Here is a 20,190-nt window from a genome sequence, read left to right as displayed (position 1 = left end):
GCCATGACGGGACGCCGTTCTCTCCGAATGCGCATCTGTATAAAGCGTCTACGACTGATTACTCGCAAATTTTGGAGGCGGGCCAGGCGGGAGGAGATTTTTTTGGAGGAACGGTCCAAACACCTAACAGGCAGGAGGGTGTTTTTTCTTTTTTTTTTTTTTTTGTGGCGCTACACAGCTTGGAGACTCACATCATTCCTGCACACACGACAGCACGGCTCGGTGTGACGGTGCCAGGCAACAACCGCCCCATCAACACACACATGACTTCACATTCAGCTCAGCTGTAAGTAGAGCGCACGTGAGCTTCCGTCCTCAATCATGATGGCGACTCGCTGCTTGTGCCACCGGTTGCACAATAAGGCATAACACAGTGACAACTATCATATTGATGAGCTTCCCCTTAATTGGGTGTGATCGTCCGTGGATTACGACAGAGTTGCATCATGTGCGTAATAAATCATGCAATGCATTAAGAGTAACGGTGACTATTATTTTTGCAAGGTCATGGGCATGCATGTCAGTCACTTACCGTACACTCCTTGGCAACGGATGCCCTCCACAAGCAGCGCCAGTAGCCCCACCACGCACATTACCGGATCCATCCTTTATTTTCACTCTCCTTCACCGTAGTAATAATCTCAGCATGATCCAAAGGAGAAGCAATCAATCGGCGCGTCTAATACGGATTTGGATTCCGCCTCGCCACAAAAAAAAGGGTTTGGGAAGTGTCGATTAAGGGCCTTTTTTTTTCTTCTTAATCTTCTTTAGCAAGCTTGCTCGTCCGGGCAGGTAGCGACGGAGCTCGAGGGACCGCAGGCGGGCAGCGATGCGGTAGAGTCGGGCATATCTCCTTCTGGAGGTCCAGATGAGCTCACGCTTGCCCAATCCACACAGCGGGAGCGATGCTGATGATCGAGTGGCCGGGCGGCGGGAACGGCGCTGATGCGTGCATCCCCGCTTCTCAGATGGATCGCTCGCGAAGGTCCGCGTTTGGGCGCAGAGAAGCCGGCGAGAGCGCGAGGCTACCGGACGGGTGGGGGGGAGATGCGCTTCGAAGACTCGCTCGGTCACTGCTGTTGCGCAAGCCGGTGTGAGGGAAAGGAGGCAACGTCAGGAGGAGGTGCGCGGCTCCCAGGGCTCATCAGTATGGGAGATTCGGCGTCAGCGAAGGCTGGAGAGACGCAGCTGTTAGGGGCTGGGAGGAGGAGGAGGAAGATGTGATGGGTGGGTGAGCGAGAGAGATAGAGAGAGAGAGAGCGAGAGAGAAAGAGAGAGAGAGTTTTATGACAGTTTTATGTCATTTTTTACATACATTTCTTTCCTCTGCAGGCTACCATTGTAAACTGAGAACCTCCTGTATTTTAGAATATTTTCGGCATCTATTTACTTTAAGGTCAATAGTGAGTTGGAGCCAATGTCAAGCTGATTTTTTGGTTAATATTGTAGTATATTTCCTAATATATAGATGACACTTTCTGTTACATGTTAGGATATTTGGAGGGATTTTTGATACCACTCTTTTTCAGACCGATACCAGCACAAGTACGCAAAGCTTGTCACAGATAAAGTACAAAAACCACTTGCGCAAAATAAATCGTCGACAGATGATTCGCTTCCAGAATAAAAAGTCATAAATTTTCTATTCGTCTATTGGTATATCTAGTTTGTGATTGTAAAGCTGTTCCAAAAGACGGACTGACACTCGAATCATCTGGCATTCCAACAACAAATACATTGAAAAAACTGCAGGTATCGGTAATCTCTAGAACACCTTACTACCTTTTCCACTTCATTTTCCTGTTTCTGGTGCTGATCCTGAGGATCATACCGTCAAAAAAAAAAAACGCTGGTAAACATTCATTATAGGTTCCTCATAGAAAACCAGGGCAAAAGGTAGAACAAAAAATATTGAAAAAAAAATCATAAAATACCAAAAGTTAAATCAAATTGCAATCAAATTAGAAAAAAAAAATGGAAAAAACAAACATAAAATACCAAAAACCAAATTGCCGAAAAAAATACGAAAATAATCAAGAGCAATATTTCAGAATGCGCAAGTAACGATACAAGCTACACTAGGCTGATACCTGACCTTATTCTAAGATATCGGTAATCACAACGACGGCATCGGCCCTCTTGTGGCTGTTTTGCAGCGGGGAACTAAAAGGTGTACATGTCGACAGATCCCCATTAAGATACAATGAAGTGTGTGCACTACCAGTGGCCGGACCTTACAGTGGCTGTTTCCTAGCAACACACCTTCTAAGAAAATCTCTTAATCACTCAATGTTTCATACATTACCCTCAAACATAAGAAGTGGGCGCACAGCACCCGACGGCGATAATCCAAAATGATTGCTCTTTGTTTTGGCGAGGGAGTCTTTACTTTCACAATGTCAATGCATCATTGGCAACTTCAGACGACGACCCGTCTCCAGAGCTTACAAAAAAAAATCATTTCGGTGCGGGCAATATTTCCAATAAGCCATTATTTAGTTTTTCTATGAAAGAAATAATCTTGTCCCGCCGTCCGTTTTATGTCGGACATCGGTGCCCTTGAACAGTGCGAGGCAGCGTGCAAATCTTATTTTTATTTCTTTTGTTTTATCTCGGGGTGTCACGAGCATGGCGCTGATTAATTTTACTGTCGGCAAGCTCAAGTGATTTTACTGTGCGTTTTTTGAAGCTGCAAATAATAATCCGCTGGTCTATTAAGTTGAAAACAGCCCGTTTCTTCACTTCCTGTTTTATCGATGCTAGGCTAACAAGAGTTAGCATAACCTCGAGTCATAGACTAGGCCTAAAAACAAAGAATCATTTCTCCGTTCACGCTGCTTAGCCGTCAAAGTTGAATTACCGTATTTTCCGCAATATAAGGCCCACCTAAAAGCCTTATTTTTTTTAAAAAAGCTGATGGTGTGCCTTATAATGTGATGCGCCTTATATATGGATCAATATTGAGATTGGGATTCGTAGATGGGGAATGAACTGATAAAGTAAGCTGTTACTGTTTTTTTGGTGTGTTTACGCTTGAACAAAGTTGGTCATATTGACATTGAGTTATTACGCTGTTGAGAGTTTAGAGTTATTATTTGAGTTATTGTTGTTATTACTTAGAGTATTAATATATTCCGCTTGAAAAAGTTTTAAAATGTCATTAATTGAGGGTGCGCCTTATAATCCGGTGCGCCTTATATATGAGAAAAGTTTACGAATATGTCATTAATTGAGTGTGCGCCTTATAGTCCGGTGCGCCTTATAGTGCGGAAAATACGGTACACAATATGTCTGTCTTGAACTCACTTATCTGTTAAGGTCGTCTCATTCTAGCTACACAAATCTCACGTACGTAACATGAAGTGTTCTTTGTTCAAACAAAACCAATTGGTCAGCGAACAAACTACTGGCTGAGTACTCATTTTTCATTACACTTTCCATCAGTAAAAATGATGAAAGCGAGCTGCAGACGCACCAAATTAGGCATCACTCTGGTTAGCTAATCTCCTACAAGTCCTTCCGGAGTTGAAGTTATTGTATGCTGATCCTTCTCTCTATCACAACTGTCAACTAAAACCTGGCTGGAATTGAATCACATCACATCGCGTGAAGTGAACTGTCTTCATTAAAAGGTCGCAATTAAGAGGCCCCCAGCATGTGCACAGTGCCACTGAGAAGCTTCAACAAGAGGTTCTATGAACAAAATATACAGTGTGACATTTCGTTTGCTTTTTATGCTGATGAGGCGCTCGGTATGACAGGGAACATGAAAATGTGGTATTTAGGGGCGAGTCTCTGCGGGAACATCTTATTATAGTCCGGGGGTTAAAAAATAGGTATGATAGAGTATCAGGCCTTTTGCGTGGAATCCCAAAGCTGTAACCCGATTCAAATCTGTGATGAATTCATCCAGATGTCTATATTGTAATGAGGCTTTAACCATTTGCGTGGCCATCGATTAAACGGCACGGCGGCCCATCCATTCTTCTATCGGCCTTATCGATCATCTCCGCTCCCCCGCTGATTCCACCCAACTCGTCCGATTGATTCTGTCACGGCCGTTTTGGTGAGACAGCGCAGCGTCAACGCAGCGCGCTAATTAAGCTGTGCTCCACCACTTAGGAAACCCCCGGAAACCTGCTCTTTCAGAAGATCTTAATATTTTGCACAAAAAGTCACTATTCAATTTGGAAATGCTTTTGTGCATATTTTGTGGCAAATATTCAACTAGCTCATCCAGCTTCCTATTGCAATATCAGTTTCCCTGTTGTGCTACCAATGGATTACAGAATATGACATGTCCAGGACCCTAGAGACTCTTAGGTCAACTGTGTTCCTACTCGCCTGTCTTTTCTAGAACGGTTGTGTTAGACATTAAAAATCACTCCCAAAGACTCTTGTGCTCTGGTGTACTGTGTTTGGGTTCTACTGTACCGCTTTAATACTCACACACTAATCTGCCTCTTACCGCATGCACACATGCACCTTACACCCCTGCACAGTGCAGGAAAGCTGCTAAATACATATTCTGCACCATTTTCCTCATATATTTCCACTCAATCTACTTCATAATATGCTCAGAATTTAAGTCATTTATTTGCGGTTCATTATTACTACCCTTGTGCTGTATTACTGTTGTTTGTTTTCGTGTTATTGCCTACCTTATTATTTACTCGATTATGGAACGCAGTCCGCTCGGCGCGGTGAACAGAAGAAGAATTTCACTGGGTGGTATTACTATGCATGACAATAAAACTGAAAACATGAATATTTGAAAAGAAAACCAACCGTTCCACTTTTCAAAACCGTTCACATCTACACATATAGAATCCTATTTGCCCGATAGATATTTTCTATTCTATTTATTATTACATACACGTCTGCATATACCTTCTTGAGATGCAGCCTATTCATTTTCATTCCGTTGTTGTGTTCATTTTGTTTCAGCAATGAGCCGGCATGAGCAATCCTCGGGAAGGCCACGATGTTCTCTACCGAGCGCACTGGAACTTAGCAAGGTATCGCCGATGAGTCCAAAGCAAACATTCACAACTGAATAGGATGGGTCTCGGGAGGATATAACATTTGGATTTGCTTTACGTTTTAGTTGCTACTCCGCCGCTTATATTTGTATTATTTGTTGCTGGCAATTACTTCTGAATTCCATATTGACTTCTGTATATACGGTATGGTATGTATTTATTAATTTACCAGTTGGCACATGTATTATTCATGCACAGTACGCTCATTCTTCTCAGTCTCTTGTGTACATAGATATTTCTGAGCTTTTGATATGGTTATTCTTGCACGCCGCCTGCCACTGTCCGTTTAGGCTTATTCTATTCCATTCGATTAATCCGGCGAAGATTAGCTACGCCTCCTTAAAAGGAGAAAAGGGCTACTTTAATATCATGGCCCGAGCGAGCACAATCGGGCTGCGCAGACATTCCCGACGTGTTGCTCTGCGCCTGAGAATGTAATTATCTCTCCAGAAAAGATTGAAAAAATGAGCCTGGTGTCAGCCAGAGCGTGTTTATACATTTTTGGGGCGAAGGGAGAGCAGAGCACGAGTTGAACCGGCATCGTTTTGCGGGGAAAACGCTTATGTGCCAGTTAACTTTTGGCCGGATTCGGACCGGCGCCAAATGACACGCGAGGCGCTCTCCAAAAGGCCAGAGGTAATCATTGTTTGTACCTGAGCGAGGATGCTAGCAGATGTGGCTAATTGGTTGTTTGGGAAAGGCGCTTGTATGGCCGCCTGCGCTGTATATCTCTGCCATTTAAGTATGCGATTTAATTCCGGCCTTTGAATTGAAATTCCCCCATTTGCTGCTTTTTTTTTCCAGTTTCAATGGACACGGGGGATATGCTAATCGATATTTTACTCTTATCCTCTTGATACCCAGCCTAATCATTTGTGTCCGCTTCAGCGTACATTTGTTTTTGTTGTCTGTCATTTGACTCATTTGAGCGATCCTATTAAGTCCCAGTGTGCTCAGCAGAGGACGTACAATGGGATGCAATTCACTCTGCTGTCCCGCTGAGACAAAATGGACACTATAGTGGACACGAAGTAATAGGCTAGGTCTCAGGAGGGTATCGCTGTCAATTGCGGAGAAAACGTTCAATAAATCACCGCAGGCGTCAGTTGAAATGGTCTTTTGATGTACACAACAATCAGGCGGCCAAAAGTATTTTTGCGCCATCTGTGTGAGAATGTGTTCAAAGTTCACACTGAAGAAGGAAAATTGTCAGCGTATACAGAGCAAATTTGGGAAAACCTACTCAATATTTTTTCATTGCATTAACATTTCTTGAATTGGATTAATAGTGGAATTCCACACGTGAAATTGTTGAGATGTTAATGAAATTTGACAGCATTTTATCATTTAGATTCTTCAAAGAAGGCCTCCTCTGTCCAGATTGCACTTTTTGGGATTTTCTCACATAGCCTTATGATGCGGATGGTGCTTCGTGAACTAAAATGCCTCTAAGTCGATCGCAGTGCAATATCAAGTTAAATCTTGAATTTCTTGACCCCTTAATGTGTTTCCAACCATTTGTGATCTTATTTCAAACTTTTGACTGGTGCCGTGCAGTCCCTGAGATTTTTCCCATCTAAGTGTGTGCCTTGATGGAGAAAAACGACACGGCGCCGCCAAGCAGCAGATACAAACGCGTAACATGGAAAGCTATCCAAACAGCGCTCCGCATCTAACCACTGGATACATGGCCAAATGAAATAGGGCCACAATCACTTTAGGCCGACTTGTGAGAAAACAAATGAATTATTGATGCGCGATGAATATTGCATATCATGCTACAAAAATTGTTGCCGTCTCTCGCCATCATAAGGCGGCGGATTTGATTTACGCGGCTGCTTTTCCACTGGGCCGACGGAAAGGAATTGTAATCACCTCGCAACGCATGAAAAGAAAGCATCATGCCTGTTATTACCGTGTCATTTTCTCCCCTGACGTGCGGCACAAACATAGATACGGTTCTTGTGTCTCTTTTCTTATTAACATGAAGTCAGTCAGTTCGATTGCATGAAAAAATAATAATAATGTTGGAGCAATTCTCAGTACAATGGGAGATAACTAACAATCTCAGTGAGGATAATGCAAAGCAATGGAAGGGGAAGGGGGTGTGACCGAATAAACTCATTATGCTCCAAGGACATCGTACTATTATTCAGGGGAGAGAATCAAAATCTAACCTTTACAAGGTAAAAAGTTAGCTCATGAGTTACAAAGAAGTTGCGACCTTAAGTGAAGGAATTTGTAACTTTGGTTTTGAAAAAAGGTTTCACTATTTCAAGAATAAACTCATAATTTTACAATGGCAAATATACAATGAGGGAGTGTCAAATTTCTGCAAAAGAACCCTCAAATTTTCAAGATAATTCAGCGTTTTGAGACGAATTTTAGTCACGAATTGACAAAATATCCAGTCTTGAATCCAAACAAGAATGTGCATGCCAAGCTAGAAAAATTGAACAATATTTTCATGTGACTTTTCCAAACATAGTCTATATGACCCATATCTAAATAAGAAAAAGGCTTGCGCAAATTTGATTAACCCCCTTGCTGTATTTTGACCAGTTTTGGGTCATTTTCATCCTCAACATCCCGACAATATTTTCGCCAAGGGATAGCATACTCCTGGTAATGTGACCTGACCTTTTCCAACAAAAAAGTGGCACCAGCTAGACAGGAAGTCACCAAGATAAATCTAATGTAATCTAATGCCATTATAAAACACCAAAACAGAGCAAAAGCAGTCACCCAAAAAAAGAAAGCATCCAAGCACAAACACGAGGCGGAAAAGGAGTGAAAATATGTCCGAATAAAAACAATTTAAAACCAAACATAAGCGACTCGGAAAGTTATAAATTTATCTCTTATATGAGCGAAAATTAGTCACCAAATAAAGCAGCCATCTTAAGCACTGACAAAAAAACGACAAAATGGCCACCAATGCATAAAAAAATCAGATGAAACTGTCATGCGAGTCACACATAATTCTTCATCACTTCGCAGCTTCTTTTGTGCCTTTTTATGGGCATGTTAGAAAGTTTCAACCAATGGGGGGGGTGCGGGGAGGCGGCATGTCAAAATGATGATGAGTGTGTCTCCTGAGTGCATAGCAAGCAGAACGTGTGTTCATAGTGTGTATTTTAACACCGGTTCAATTCGCTGCCCTCAGCATAGCTAAAGAGATGTCGGGATGCCAAAGAGCATCGGGAAACACCGGCAGTGCCGCTTAATAAATAGATGGTCACGTCGCGGGCTGATTAAAGACTTCATTAAAAAGCACACAATCCTTTCTATTGGGCTTAAGTAGTTCTCACACCGAGACTTGCCTTGTTGGCGGAAATGAGTGTATGGGGTTGCATTTTTGCATAACGATGGGCCAAACCAAAGATTTGGCCCAGGAGAGACCGAAAAAATTCGGAACATTACTTTTGACGACATGATTGGCAGGATTTGTTTATGATAAGGGGTTGGAAAAAAAAGGGAGATACATCAGAAAGCCAAGTATAGAGAGATACAAGGTCTGCCATTTTGGTAAAAAAAAAAATGGCAGATTAAGGGTCATTTTGTCCATTTTTTCCTTTGTAGAAAATTCAGCCAGTGCCACTTAGCAACATAACATTCACAAGGTACATCTCATGAGGAGACTTGCTCAAAGGCGTCAAAAATACTCCAAAAGACACAGGAAGTCTTCCATTTCAATTTCAAGCATCAATTTTCGCTTTCATTTTCATTCATTTTACCTTTGTCCAAATTTTTGCCCCTGTAGCTAGTTTCACATAGTGGCAGGTAATTTGGTTCAATGCTTTGGGTCTCAATGTACCTTCTATCTTGAGTAGACACACACACACACACACACACACACACACACACACACACAAAAGTCCGAAAAAATCCTAAAATCCTAAAAAGATAAACGGAGTCTGACAGAAATATTGACCACGCGAGTGTTCACGATTTACCAACATGAGATTTGGTAAACGTGTAAATGATGAGAAGAAGCACTAAAATGTCTATTTTTATCATTCTGGTTTAACGTGACATTTGAAAGATCGTATTCTCAGTCAGATTTCTCAGAGATTTTGGACAGCCGCTTTTTCGGGCCAGTGCTTTTTTGAGTGCCATTTCAGTTCATTAACATATAGCAAAATCCTTTTAATATTTTTGTCTTTAATTTGGATTATTTGAGCTGTTGCCATGCACATACGGGAGCATCATTTTGCGAATATTTCAATCGCTGTTACTCGTGTGCACGTGCCATCTCTTTGCCAGATGTTATTGCTTGCACGCCGGTGAAGATCCTAAGGCGCCGTGACTATTTCATTACGATGACAAAAAAGTCAATTTCGCATCGGAAATATCAAAAACAGAGGAGGGCCGTCCTCTCCTTCTCGCGCTGCCGTCTCTTTTAATGAGCTCCACTTGCAGGTGGATGACGGCTCACTCGGAATGGCCAGTGACAAGAATCCTGACGCGCACCAGAATCTGGCGTTCGCGCTGAGCGATGGGACAGGATATCAGACGCAGTACAGGAAGTGGAGGCGAAGACCAAAAAAAAAAGCCTCCTTCAGAAGGGGAAGACCGATTGCATTAGTCACGTATCGATCTTGTGCCTCCTGTCAGGCGACGGCGACATAATCCTTTTGGCAGCTCGTTGCCCCCACAAAAAAGAAGGTAGCGATGACAGGAGCGGTGGGTCGTTGAACTACTCGTGAGCTTTGACATGAGGAAAGGACAGTAATTTGTCTGACACGCTGCAAAGAGCGCGATGAGAAGAATGAAAAGCTCCATCAAAGGCCAGCTAGGATCCGAGCTAGCATAAGGCTCCCTCAAGTCCGACTGTCTTTGAAGTTTCTCAAACCGCTGCACATGTGAGCTGTTTTTACTTGAGTCCACTGAAGATTGTGTTTTCATGAATTATGAAAACAGGAAGCCAAGTCAAAAAAACGCTCTTTAATATAGTCCATGTGGCCCCAGCAGTCAAAACATGATATTCTGATTAATATTGCATTTGTGAAAAATTAATGAGGTAACGGCCACCTGTTTCTTATGTCGTTTCATGCTCAGCTTGCCAACGTCACGCGACCAAACCGAAAATAGGAGTAACATCCAACATATTATTGTACAGATCGTTTTTGACTAGAAATCATCTTATTATTAGTTTGATGATTAAAAAAACAAGTGGTTGAAATTTTAAAAAACAAGTGTTTGAACTAAACACTAATGACTGTGAAAAAATTCTTTTCAACATTTCCAAAACATTGCTTTGAAGTTGATTGAAAATTCTGATTTGTCTGTTTACAAAAAAGGATGAAGACAAGACTGAAATGTGTTTTTGATGTACAAAACATAAACGTGAGGCTCGATACCGTCTTTGATGTTCAATCCAAATACCGTTTTACAAATATTGAATACTAAATTGCCTAATATTTACAAAATATACGCGGACTGACTTTACTGAAAACGACGGGTTTTCTCTGATGTTTACAAACTTGTCCAAGCCCCGCCTCCCACTTCAGATTAACTTGGAAAAAGTCCAGCTTCCAGCGGGAGCTGTGATGGGAAATGCAATCGAAGCAGCGACTTGTCTGGATCACTTTGCTTGTGAATGGGACATATTCCCACTCCACTACGCACATAATTCATTTGAATGCGCAAAGAAAAAAAAAAAAATACAGCAGTGCATGATTACAGAGACAGATGAAAGCCTGAACTCTCTATAAGTGGCCTGATGCATAATTCATCACTGATCAAATTTGACGTGATCTTATCTGTGTCTGTTTGGACTTTGGTCCCCCCCCCCATGGCAAAGCTGCATTTTCTTTCGCGGCGGCCTAATTTCCATTCACGTAGCTGGGGACACATTAGCATATGTTGTCATAGTAGAGGGACCGGCCCAACGGTCGTTGCATGGGATTAAAGGGGAGAGCATACAGAAGAAGGGCACATTTTGAGGAGTCTGAGATAATTAAAAAAAAAAAATGTAAACTGTCAATCCTGGTTTGTAGCAATATTATGATAATCATTAACCAGTAAAGACTTCAAGTTCAACGGTATAGAAAAATGTAAATACTTTAATGCGTGGTACAAGATGGGATGTTGATATCAGGTTGTATCATTTTAATGGTACACAATGAGTGAAAATGTCGATTTAGCGGTCTGTTGTTTAGCAGTTTTTTTTAACCCTTGTGCACGCACTTTGCAAACTATACACATTGCATTTTTTCCTAATGTGTGTGTGTGTGTTTCTTCCTCCACTTTCTAATAGTCACATTGTCAGCAATTGTTGTCAGCTATTCTGTTCATAGGGGTCCCATAACATCTCCAGATGTATAATGTATTAAAAAAAAAAAAAAAAAAAAAAAAGCATATGGAGGGGTGAATCAAGCTTGCCGGGTGGTTTAATTGACTAGTGGAAGATGTGTGCTTTTCTGTTGTTAAGGAAAGCTAAACTCACACAGCTAAGCTAGCTTGCTTTGGGAATTGTCTCTTAAGACTATGTTTTGGATGTTACGAAAAAAATTGTAGCCTTCAAGAACGCTCTACGGTCAAGAATTGTCTTTTCAGTGAGCCTTTGTACAATAATAGAAAAAAGTAACGTGTCAAGAAGAACAGTGAGTTTATAGCTATTGTTGGCTTCCTCTAAATTTTAGAGTTGGCAGCCTGGTTCACTTTTCTACAGATTGTTTAAAATGCAGCATGGTTTTACACATCAACATAGGTGAGCAGTGTACCAAAAGTAGCGTAGCGGTTACTTTCAAATAATTGGGAACATTCAACGCAGCCCCATTTGTTTTTATCTCTATTCCAAACCAGTTCCTCCTCTGACCCTCGATCTTTTTAAAAATTAAAAAAGGTGATTAGCAGAGGTGGGGATTGAACACATTTTTGCCGGTCCATCATTGACCATTTGTCGTCGTGCGGCCACCATTTTTTTAAATCCAACCAAACTGTGACCCATAGTCTTTCATTCAGTCTTCGGCCATCACTTTGTTACCAAAAGGTGGATGTTTTACGCATTTTTGCTGGTCCGTTCATCTGCAAAACGGGTGTCTATGAGTGAAATTCTAACCTCTATGAATGAGTGAAAATCACAAACAAAACCCCTTTTTCTGTCAGTGCTTATTTCACCTTTTTTTTAGGTTTCTCATATACCAGGTGAAGGTGAAGGACTGCCCACCACTGGTACTACAATAAAACATAATATGACAATCTGTTTCATACGTTTGATCGTCTTTTGCACTGTTACGATGCTCCGATGGCATCATACATTTACCGATTGGCAATCGCTGACAAAGAAGTATTGTTTTTCAGGCTTGAAATTGTTCTAATGGGATGACCACGCATTTACGGCAGTGGGGCCTTGACAGCGAGTCTAGAAATCCAGGGAGAAATCCACTAAATGGTCCTTGAGTGTAAAATTCAAGTCTAACCTTCATATTATCATACATTATACAAATGTATTCATACTTGTGTGTGTGAATTATTAAAGTTTGCGCCAATGCCAGGAGCTCGCAATACAGCGAAAGCTGCTCCAATATTCATATTTTATCCATTGGCAGATTTCAAAGGTTGTGATACAGTATCCGATGCGATTGTGTAAGTCGTGGGTATATTTGCAAGGTCAACCGTTGATGCACATGGACGTGACATTCAGCTTGGCCCACTCACATATCCATGCTTGTCCTCACCTGTCATCGCTCATCATCGTCCTCTCCATGATTAATTCAACGTGCCGTAGCGCCATTGTGACCGGATACGCCGAGCACATCCATTAAGGACCTGTGGGAGCGACATAAACTTTGGTAAAAGAGGACCCTCGCATCTTCATATTTGCAGCTCCAGCTATTATTCTTCGATTTATTGGGTTGGATAATGAATTTCGACTCTACTGGTTTCGCAGAAGCTTAACGGAGCGGCACAAGAAATGATTTCATGTTTAAGATGATGGATGGAATTTTTATTGGGGTTTACCAAAATGAAAACATTTCTGTGGAATGCTCAACATGAACCCAGATTTGATAAACCGATGTCCTCAGTGACTCGTCACACAAGTCCGAACCAAGTCCAAGTGTTTGGTTCCACGTCCGAGTCAAGTCTCAAGTCCCAGAGCAAAAGGTCACTGTGAGTCCAGCCCTGCTTACATATACCAGCAAAGCCTACTTTTGCACCATGTTTGTGACAGCGCAGCGACGTAGTTTTACTCCTAGGGTAGGGGGTGCCCAAGTCCGGTCCTTGATAGCCCCTGTCCAGCCTGTTTTCCACGTCACCCTCATCCTGCACACCTGATTCAAAAATTCAGCTCATCAGCAAGCTTTGGAAAAGTCTGATAACAATCACGGTCACTTGAATCAGGTGTACCGGATGAGGGTTGCACGGAAAAGAGCCTGGATAGGCACTCTGGAGGACCGGACTTGGGCACCCGTGTTCTCGAGGTGACCCTGGCTTGCAGTCGCACATTTTTGGTCACAATTAGACTATGTATAATGAACTGGAAACAGGCGAGACGATCCCGCGCCAACCTTGGGAATATGTCGCGGACGGACGTTTGCTTGCTTGTGCTTGTCAGGGTGATTTTAGGAGGAAGTTGGCGGCGAGAGGTTCAGTGACCGCTACTTTTAATGCAGTGACAGCAACAGCAGCGGCGAGATAATGAGTCCTGAAGAGTGCTGATTCCTCTTTATGTCGCCCTCACAGGAAATCACCAAAACTCCAGCTGCTCATTATCCGTGTGGCTGCGTATGAAAACCTCTCCGCGCTGAATTCAAGGTGAGCAGCGCACGCATTGCACCCCACGCTCCAACATCCCACCTTACCGCCCACCCAGCATCCCTCCAGTTTCCCGCATGCCCCTGCAGGGCCGTTGTCCGAAACTTGCAAAGTGCTAGAGAGGACGGCGAGATGCTCGGGGTCTAATTAAAAGTGCGGCGGCGTGGGTGGCAAGGCTGATTTGGACGGATGGTGTAGATGGGCCATAATGACTCTTCAGGGTATTGACCCTCTTTTTCCATGCGGCACCTTCATTTGCTCATATGAACATCCTCCTCCTCTTCGCTGTCTCAAATGTTGATCGTATGTCACTGCTGTGTTGCTCCTTGAGCGGCTAATTACACTTCTTGCTCTCACGTGATTGGATGTCCAATCCCGAGGGAAAGGGGAGATGGATGAGGGGGAGGAGGTTCCAACATCAGCAATAAATGCCGAAAGTTGCTTTGTGTCAGAGAGAAAATCAACTTTACTGTATTTATACACACACACACACACACACACACACACAAATTATATAATTATATATATATGGATATATATATATATATATATATACACACACATATATATATATATACACACACATATATATATATATATATATATATATATATATATATATATATATATATATATATATATATGAATTAACTGAATGAATTAACACAGTAGCTGTCATGTGAACGATGACATTGTAGTCCGCTTTGTCCTTGACAATCACACCATGTTTTTGTGGTTCAACCAACGTAATACTGCACAATATACAGTATGTAGAGCCACAAATCCTCAACCGATCCTGATATCAAAGAAATATATATATATATATATATATATATATATATATATATATATATATATATATATATATATATATATATATATAATAAAATACAGGAATTATCAGAGTTATCTGTATGTCATAGTCTTGTCGCAGTATATTAAGTCAAATAAATATCGACTCACATAATTTCATAATGAAAGAAGGTCCTGTTAGCATTGGCATGACAACAGAGGAAACAAGAAGAGAGACCATTCGACAAACGTCCTTCAGTGACGTCGAAAATCAACCCCCCACAGTAAGAATCCAGCCTCAATGATGGTTAATTGCGCTTTAAGTTCCTCCCGTCAGTCTTCTAATCTAATCAAGCGGAAAATGAATTTCTCAAAATGGTATTTTTTTTTCGGCTCCTTTCGCACGATAATAAGAGAGCCGTAGCTGATGTGCTCTTTAATTACCTCCATCTTTGATTTCTTTGTACAACTTCACAAAAGGAAATCAATGCGCAGCTATTGAATTTCGATGTATAGAGTCTCATATATTATTTAAAAAAAAAAAGTGCTGTGACCTTGCCGAATCATGCATACAAGTGTGTGGTGCGTACTGCGGAAAAGAAAACATCACAAAGGCCAATGCTAATGTGTGCTATTCTGCTGCTTCTGTGGTATTTGATGGTGTTTGCGTGTCGTTTGCCCATCTGCTGTTGGTGTGATGGTGGGGTGATCCAAATTAGCCATTTTCTGAAATCACAATCTGGTCAAATTCATCGGAGTTCTTGACGCTACTCTTTTGCTTGTAACGTGATCCCTTCATCATATTCCTACTTCTTCAAAGGGACTTTTGGGGAATGTAACGCCTTTAGTGTTTTTCTTGCAGTAATTTGCGGGATCTCAGATGTTAATGAGTATTTTGACTAGTCTTCCTAATGTAATACTCTTTTATATGTTGTACAAAGTAAATTTTTCTCCTTATATATGCATATATATATATATATATATATATATATATATATATATATATATATATATTAGATACTTCTTTAATAAAAATGCTGCAGATGTGTTTTTCTGATGTTTTTCGGTTTGCATTCCCACAACATGCTGGCGGAAAGGCTTTTGTCGTTAATAATTTTCTGGCATCGCCCTTTAGCATGCGCGCTATTAATAATAAACTGAGCTTGTAGGCGTTTCCGCGGTGTGCGGTGAAAATATGCCCGTATAAGTGAGTGGAATTTGATTACTTTTTAATTCCCCCGTATCTGGCAGCAGCAGGGAATCACCGAGGGATTATTTTTTTTTCCAACTGTTGCAAATATAACAACTAACTGGTGCACCAATTGGACTGGGTAAATCCCAGCCACTCGGTCCTGGTGTGTTAATTGGATGACGCTTGCCACTTGATGAATGTAGTCCTGGGAGATGACTTCTCTCCGTAGCAGCTGACAGGCGGGATTACCCAAACGAATTAAGGGCTCTATAATTCAATATTTTTCCCCCCTACGGATGATGGCGGGATGAGATGCATTGCACGGCAGCATCAGCCAATTGTATCTGCGTCGTACCCTGCAGTAGTCCGTGAATTCCAGACAACTTCATTTAAATAAGGCCTCTTTCACACCGAGATGATAACATTTGCGAGAAAAAGGGAGCAAATGCCATCTACGACTAAGAGTTGTGGGTCAGAACTCATAACTCGCCTTATTATGGATTTTTAAGGCACAAAATAAAACAAGTAAAGAGTTTATTACTATGTGCAAGGGCTAAAATATTGACTATTACTTGACACAGAAACGATGAGATTTTACGCAAAATTGATTACGCAAAATCGGTTTGTCAATCCATCAATGATGTCAGCGATTAGCAATTTGGGTATAAATTTCTCCGTGTTTATTATTTTTTCCTGATATATTTAAATGGATGTTAACAGCAAATTTGCAATATTTTTGGTATCATCCACAAAAAGAAGCGGTAATAGACTGGACTGTTAAATACACTGGATACATTGGTCCTTCTGATCTTCTGATCTGGTTGATGATCGTGTTTGTGCTATTTTTGTGCGTGTTTTTTTTTTTTTACTGACTTTTGGTTGATTTGTTTTTTTTTTTTAAAGCATTTGTATTAAAAAGCATCTAAGAATGTCAGGTACTGAATGATTGAAACCCCCTAGTCTCTAACCTCAACAACAGTGAGTCTTAGTTGTCTTTAGTGCTTTGAGGCAAACTTTCACTGACCCACATGACGACCTGACGAATAATTTCTGAAACGGCAGTAACACACGCTGGAATGCGAGGCGAGTAGCGCTAGCTCGTAATTAAAATGTCTCATCAGGCAACTGCGGGCGTAATGAGCCTCTTGCATTTCAGCCGCACAGGAGCACCACTGCGCCGTATGGAAAACTGTTCCCCACGCTGCTGCCGACGGTTTTCCAGTTTGCTTGATCGTTTTGTAAATGTTTATGCGGCCCGATCAATGAGGTAATCAATCACAATTTGGAGCAGCGCTGCGAACCTTAGCCCTGTATGGCGTTGCGTTAAAATGCTATAAATGCAGAAAGCATTTCAAATAAAGAACGTGTTTCAGATTTCCTACATTGGTAATAACTCGGGAAATCCTCCAAATCATGCGATCGAAATGCGATGCGTTATGAATAAAATGAAGTAAATTAGACATACGTAAGGCAGCAAAACAAAAACGCGAATTCCTCTTGGAACATGAATAAGTTTCCTGTATTTCTATCTGGTTAAGTTGTGGCTTGTTTAATGATGCAAAAGAAAAATGGGGGAAACAATTCCAATAAACACACGTTTTTAATCCATTATTAACTAAGCAAATATACTAAATGAACCGTGACAATGGGAATCGTGTATATTGATTACGCTAAGCGGGAAACTGGTCGATTTTCCCTCTCACATAACAGGAGGGCCGATTCTGCACCTTGGCAAAACATTTTGGATGTTTCCCTTCCCCAAATGTTGTAGAAATACTTTGGTCAGAAAATCTTTTAGTGCTCTCAGTACGATTGGAGATGTTTGGTACAAAAATGATCCCGGACAATACAAATGGAAAAAAAAGGCACGCTGAAGCACTCCAACACCTTGAAGAAACCATTGAAGCCTCAAAGTGCAGTAAAACGCAATATATCCGTAACTTTTCACTTTCTATAAAGGTGAAGCGGTGTTATTGCTAATAATGGCAATTTTTAGGCCAAGTAAAGTACTCTTAAATGACTGTATTTTACTGACGCCCCACTGATTGATGGCTTTGAGCGATTCATTCGTATAGCCTTGACATTTGAAATCTTTGTCACAGGCTTACTAAAATAACGTATGTCCATTTCCATTCCCATAACGGGAAATGCAATTTCTTCGGCATGCTGGGCGCGAGCGTCATTCATGAGGAACAGGTGTTTCTCTTGACACCTCCTTTTAGCTAGCAGTGACCAGCCGAGCGATGGCGTTCTGGTGAGAACTACGTTTGACATTCTCTTTCTTCGCGGCGCTGAACTTAACGGATGGCTACGGTGCCGCAGATAAGTTAAAAACAAGATGTCTCCACGGAGTGATGGAGAAGGCAGTTCGAGTCACGATGTCATCTTATATGGGCGTGAAAAGGAGGTGCTATAATATGAAGTTTTCTCAAATAACTCAATTTAAAAGGTGGCGATACATCACACAAGTTGTCCACAATTTTTTTCTGCTCCCGAGGTGCCAACAAAACAATTAGGACTGCAATCATAATGAGAGATACATTGTAAAATGAACCCATCGATGCATAACTCAATTTTTGAGTACATTTACCGTAACTGGCTAAACTAAGGCTCACCTGTCAGCGCAGACATCCTCTAAATTCCCTCCATTATCCTACCAGATTAAAAGCTCATTGGTAGTCTTATCGAGTAAGAACTCCTCTTCCTCCTCTCCAAGCTCCCCCGCTGGGAGTCAATTATTAACAAGAATATTCCTTATAAACCAAATTAGCCTCTCAGCGCTCTCTCGCGCGCCGACGCTAGGTAGCCCCGCAAGCTCGGTTGCTTCTGAGGCAAAGGTGATGCCGCCGCTCGGTCTGGTGATCAAGCAAGACGCCTCTGCAGAAACGCTCCCCGATGAATGGCATGCATGTAAGATACCGGCAACAAAGAGGAGGTACTACAACCTTCGCCGAGGAGGATTTAGCTCGGACGGTCTCGGAGGAAAAAGCATCGATCTAAACAATAAAATGCTTGTTAAGCCCGAGCCTTAGCGAGGCATTTCCTCTAATAGACAGGAAAGATGAGGCACTCTTGGGGTTCTTCTAAAAGGCCTCCGAAGCACTCGCGTATTTGTTGTATACCAGAGGTCATCAGTTAACGGCAAAATTCCCTTCCTGCTGTATGTCGTCAAAACAATGAATTAATGTGTACATTATTTATAACTTCAAAAACTCATGCACCATGAGGACCAGGGACAGTTCCCGCACGAAGCATTTGATAAGAAACAAATGTTAGCCACCATGTTTACTCTGCAAACAAACCCACTGCGGCTCAGGCTCCAGCTAGCAGATGACTAATGACACAATTGCTAACTAATTAGACATGTAGGTAGTTACCTGGATTAATAGAAACAAAGAGAACAAAGGATACATTTTTATTTCAAGCGCTAGTTAAATTATAAGTTTGATGGTTAGCTTTTAGCGCCCAAGTTAGTAAGTTTGCTAGCTCCTACGTTTTTGAGCGAGGTGTTTATTTCCGTCAGTTCTTTACTTAGTCGCCTCTTGGAAACAAATTGCTCTCTTTTAAGAACGTTGACCCCAAGAGACAAGCTGTTATTAGAGGCGGTGTGATCTCTTTGGACCTTATACAGGAAGAAGGGAAAAAAACAACAACAAAAACAAATAAATGAGCATAAAAAGCGGAACAAATTGCTCATGGTGGGTTTACAGGAGGAAATTGCTCTGTCCAAAATGCATTACCGCATCATCTTAGCCAAAGCGGAATGATGAATATCTTTCCAATACGATCGAGGACTTCTATTAGCGAGCCGTTGAGATAACGTAGTAGTAAAGGTGAGTAAAAGCTAAGTCTTCCAGCCGTTCCCCCTCCATGCGCTTCGCCGGGCCTCCATTAGCGGATTACATGTTATCTCCTCGCCTCGGATGACTGAATCATCCCGACTAATTATTTCCAATGACGTGTATTTGTCAATGTGTTTGACAATTGCGTGGCTTAAAATCAAAGCCACAATTTCGTTTCAGCGTCTTTTTTTTTTTTTAACCTTCCCTCTGCAGCGCCCTGAAATGTTTTAAAGGCTTCATAAAAACAGTGAGTAAAAGATCATTTTATGCTTTTATGCGCTTTTCTATCCAGACAAAGTGCTGCGGTGACGCGGTAAGCGCCATGTTTACCATGTCGGCAAATTAATTAAAAGGAGATGGCCCGATGGACCGATTACGTCTGGGCCTGATGAATGTGACAAAAATGATGGAAGATTATGGGACAGGGAGGTGAAAGGATCATGCAAATATGATAATTCATGCACATCTGTTAAACTACGCTGAAAAAAAGGATTATTAACGACCTTTGAACACGTTGGATCAATCGACAGTCAAATGTCAGTCAGTAGGACGACGAAAA

At 41.6% G+C, this 20,190-nt stretch overlaps 1 protein-coding gene across 1 annotated transcript in view; it reads right to left on the bottom strand.

Moving 5' to 3' along the window:
* Nucleotides 1–20,190, bottom strand: part of LOC148407017 (MAM domain-containing glycosylphosphatidylinositol anchor protein 2) — a 199,947-nt gene that overhangs the window by 163,150 nt on the left and 16,607 nt on the right. The window contains exons 2-3 of the mRNA XM_088402897.1: nt 12,728–12,818; nt 533–1,198 (exon numbers count right to left, since the gene is read on the bottom strand). Of these exons, the coding sequence (XP_088259023.1) occupies nt 533–605 (73 nt within the window). The 5' untranslated portion in view covers nt 606–1,198; nt 12,728–12,818. The remainder of the gene's footprint in view (nt 1–532; nt 1,199–12,727; nt 12,819–20,190) is intronic.

Source organism: Hippichthys cyanospilos, chromosome 20, assembly GCF_059441005.1.
Source record: "Hippichthys cyanospilos isolate Australia breed blue-spotted pipefish chromosome 20, RoL_Hcya_1.0, whole genome shotgun sequence".
In the NCBI taxonomy this organism is placed as follows: domain Eukaryota; kingdom Metazoa; phylum Chordata; class Actinopteri; order Syngnathiformes; family Syngnathidae; genus Hippichthys; species Hippichthys cyanospilos.
Note: the sequence above shows the minus strand (reverse complement) of the source record. Positions and strands in the feature narration are given on the sequence as shown.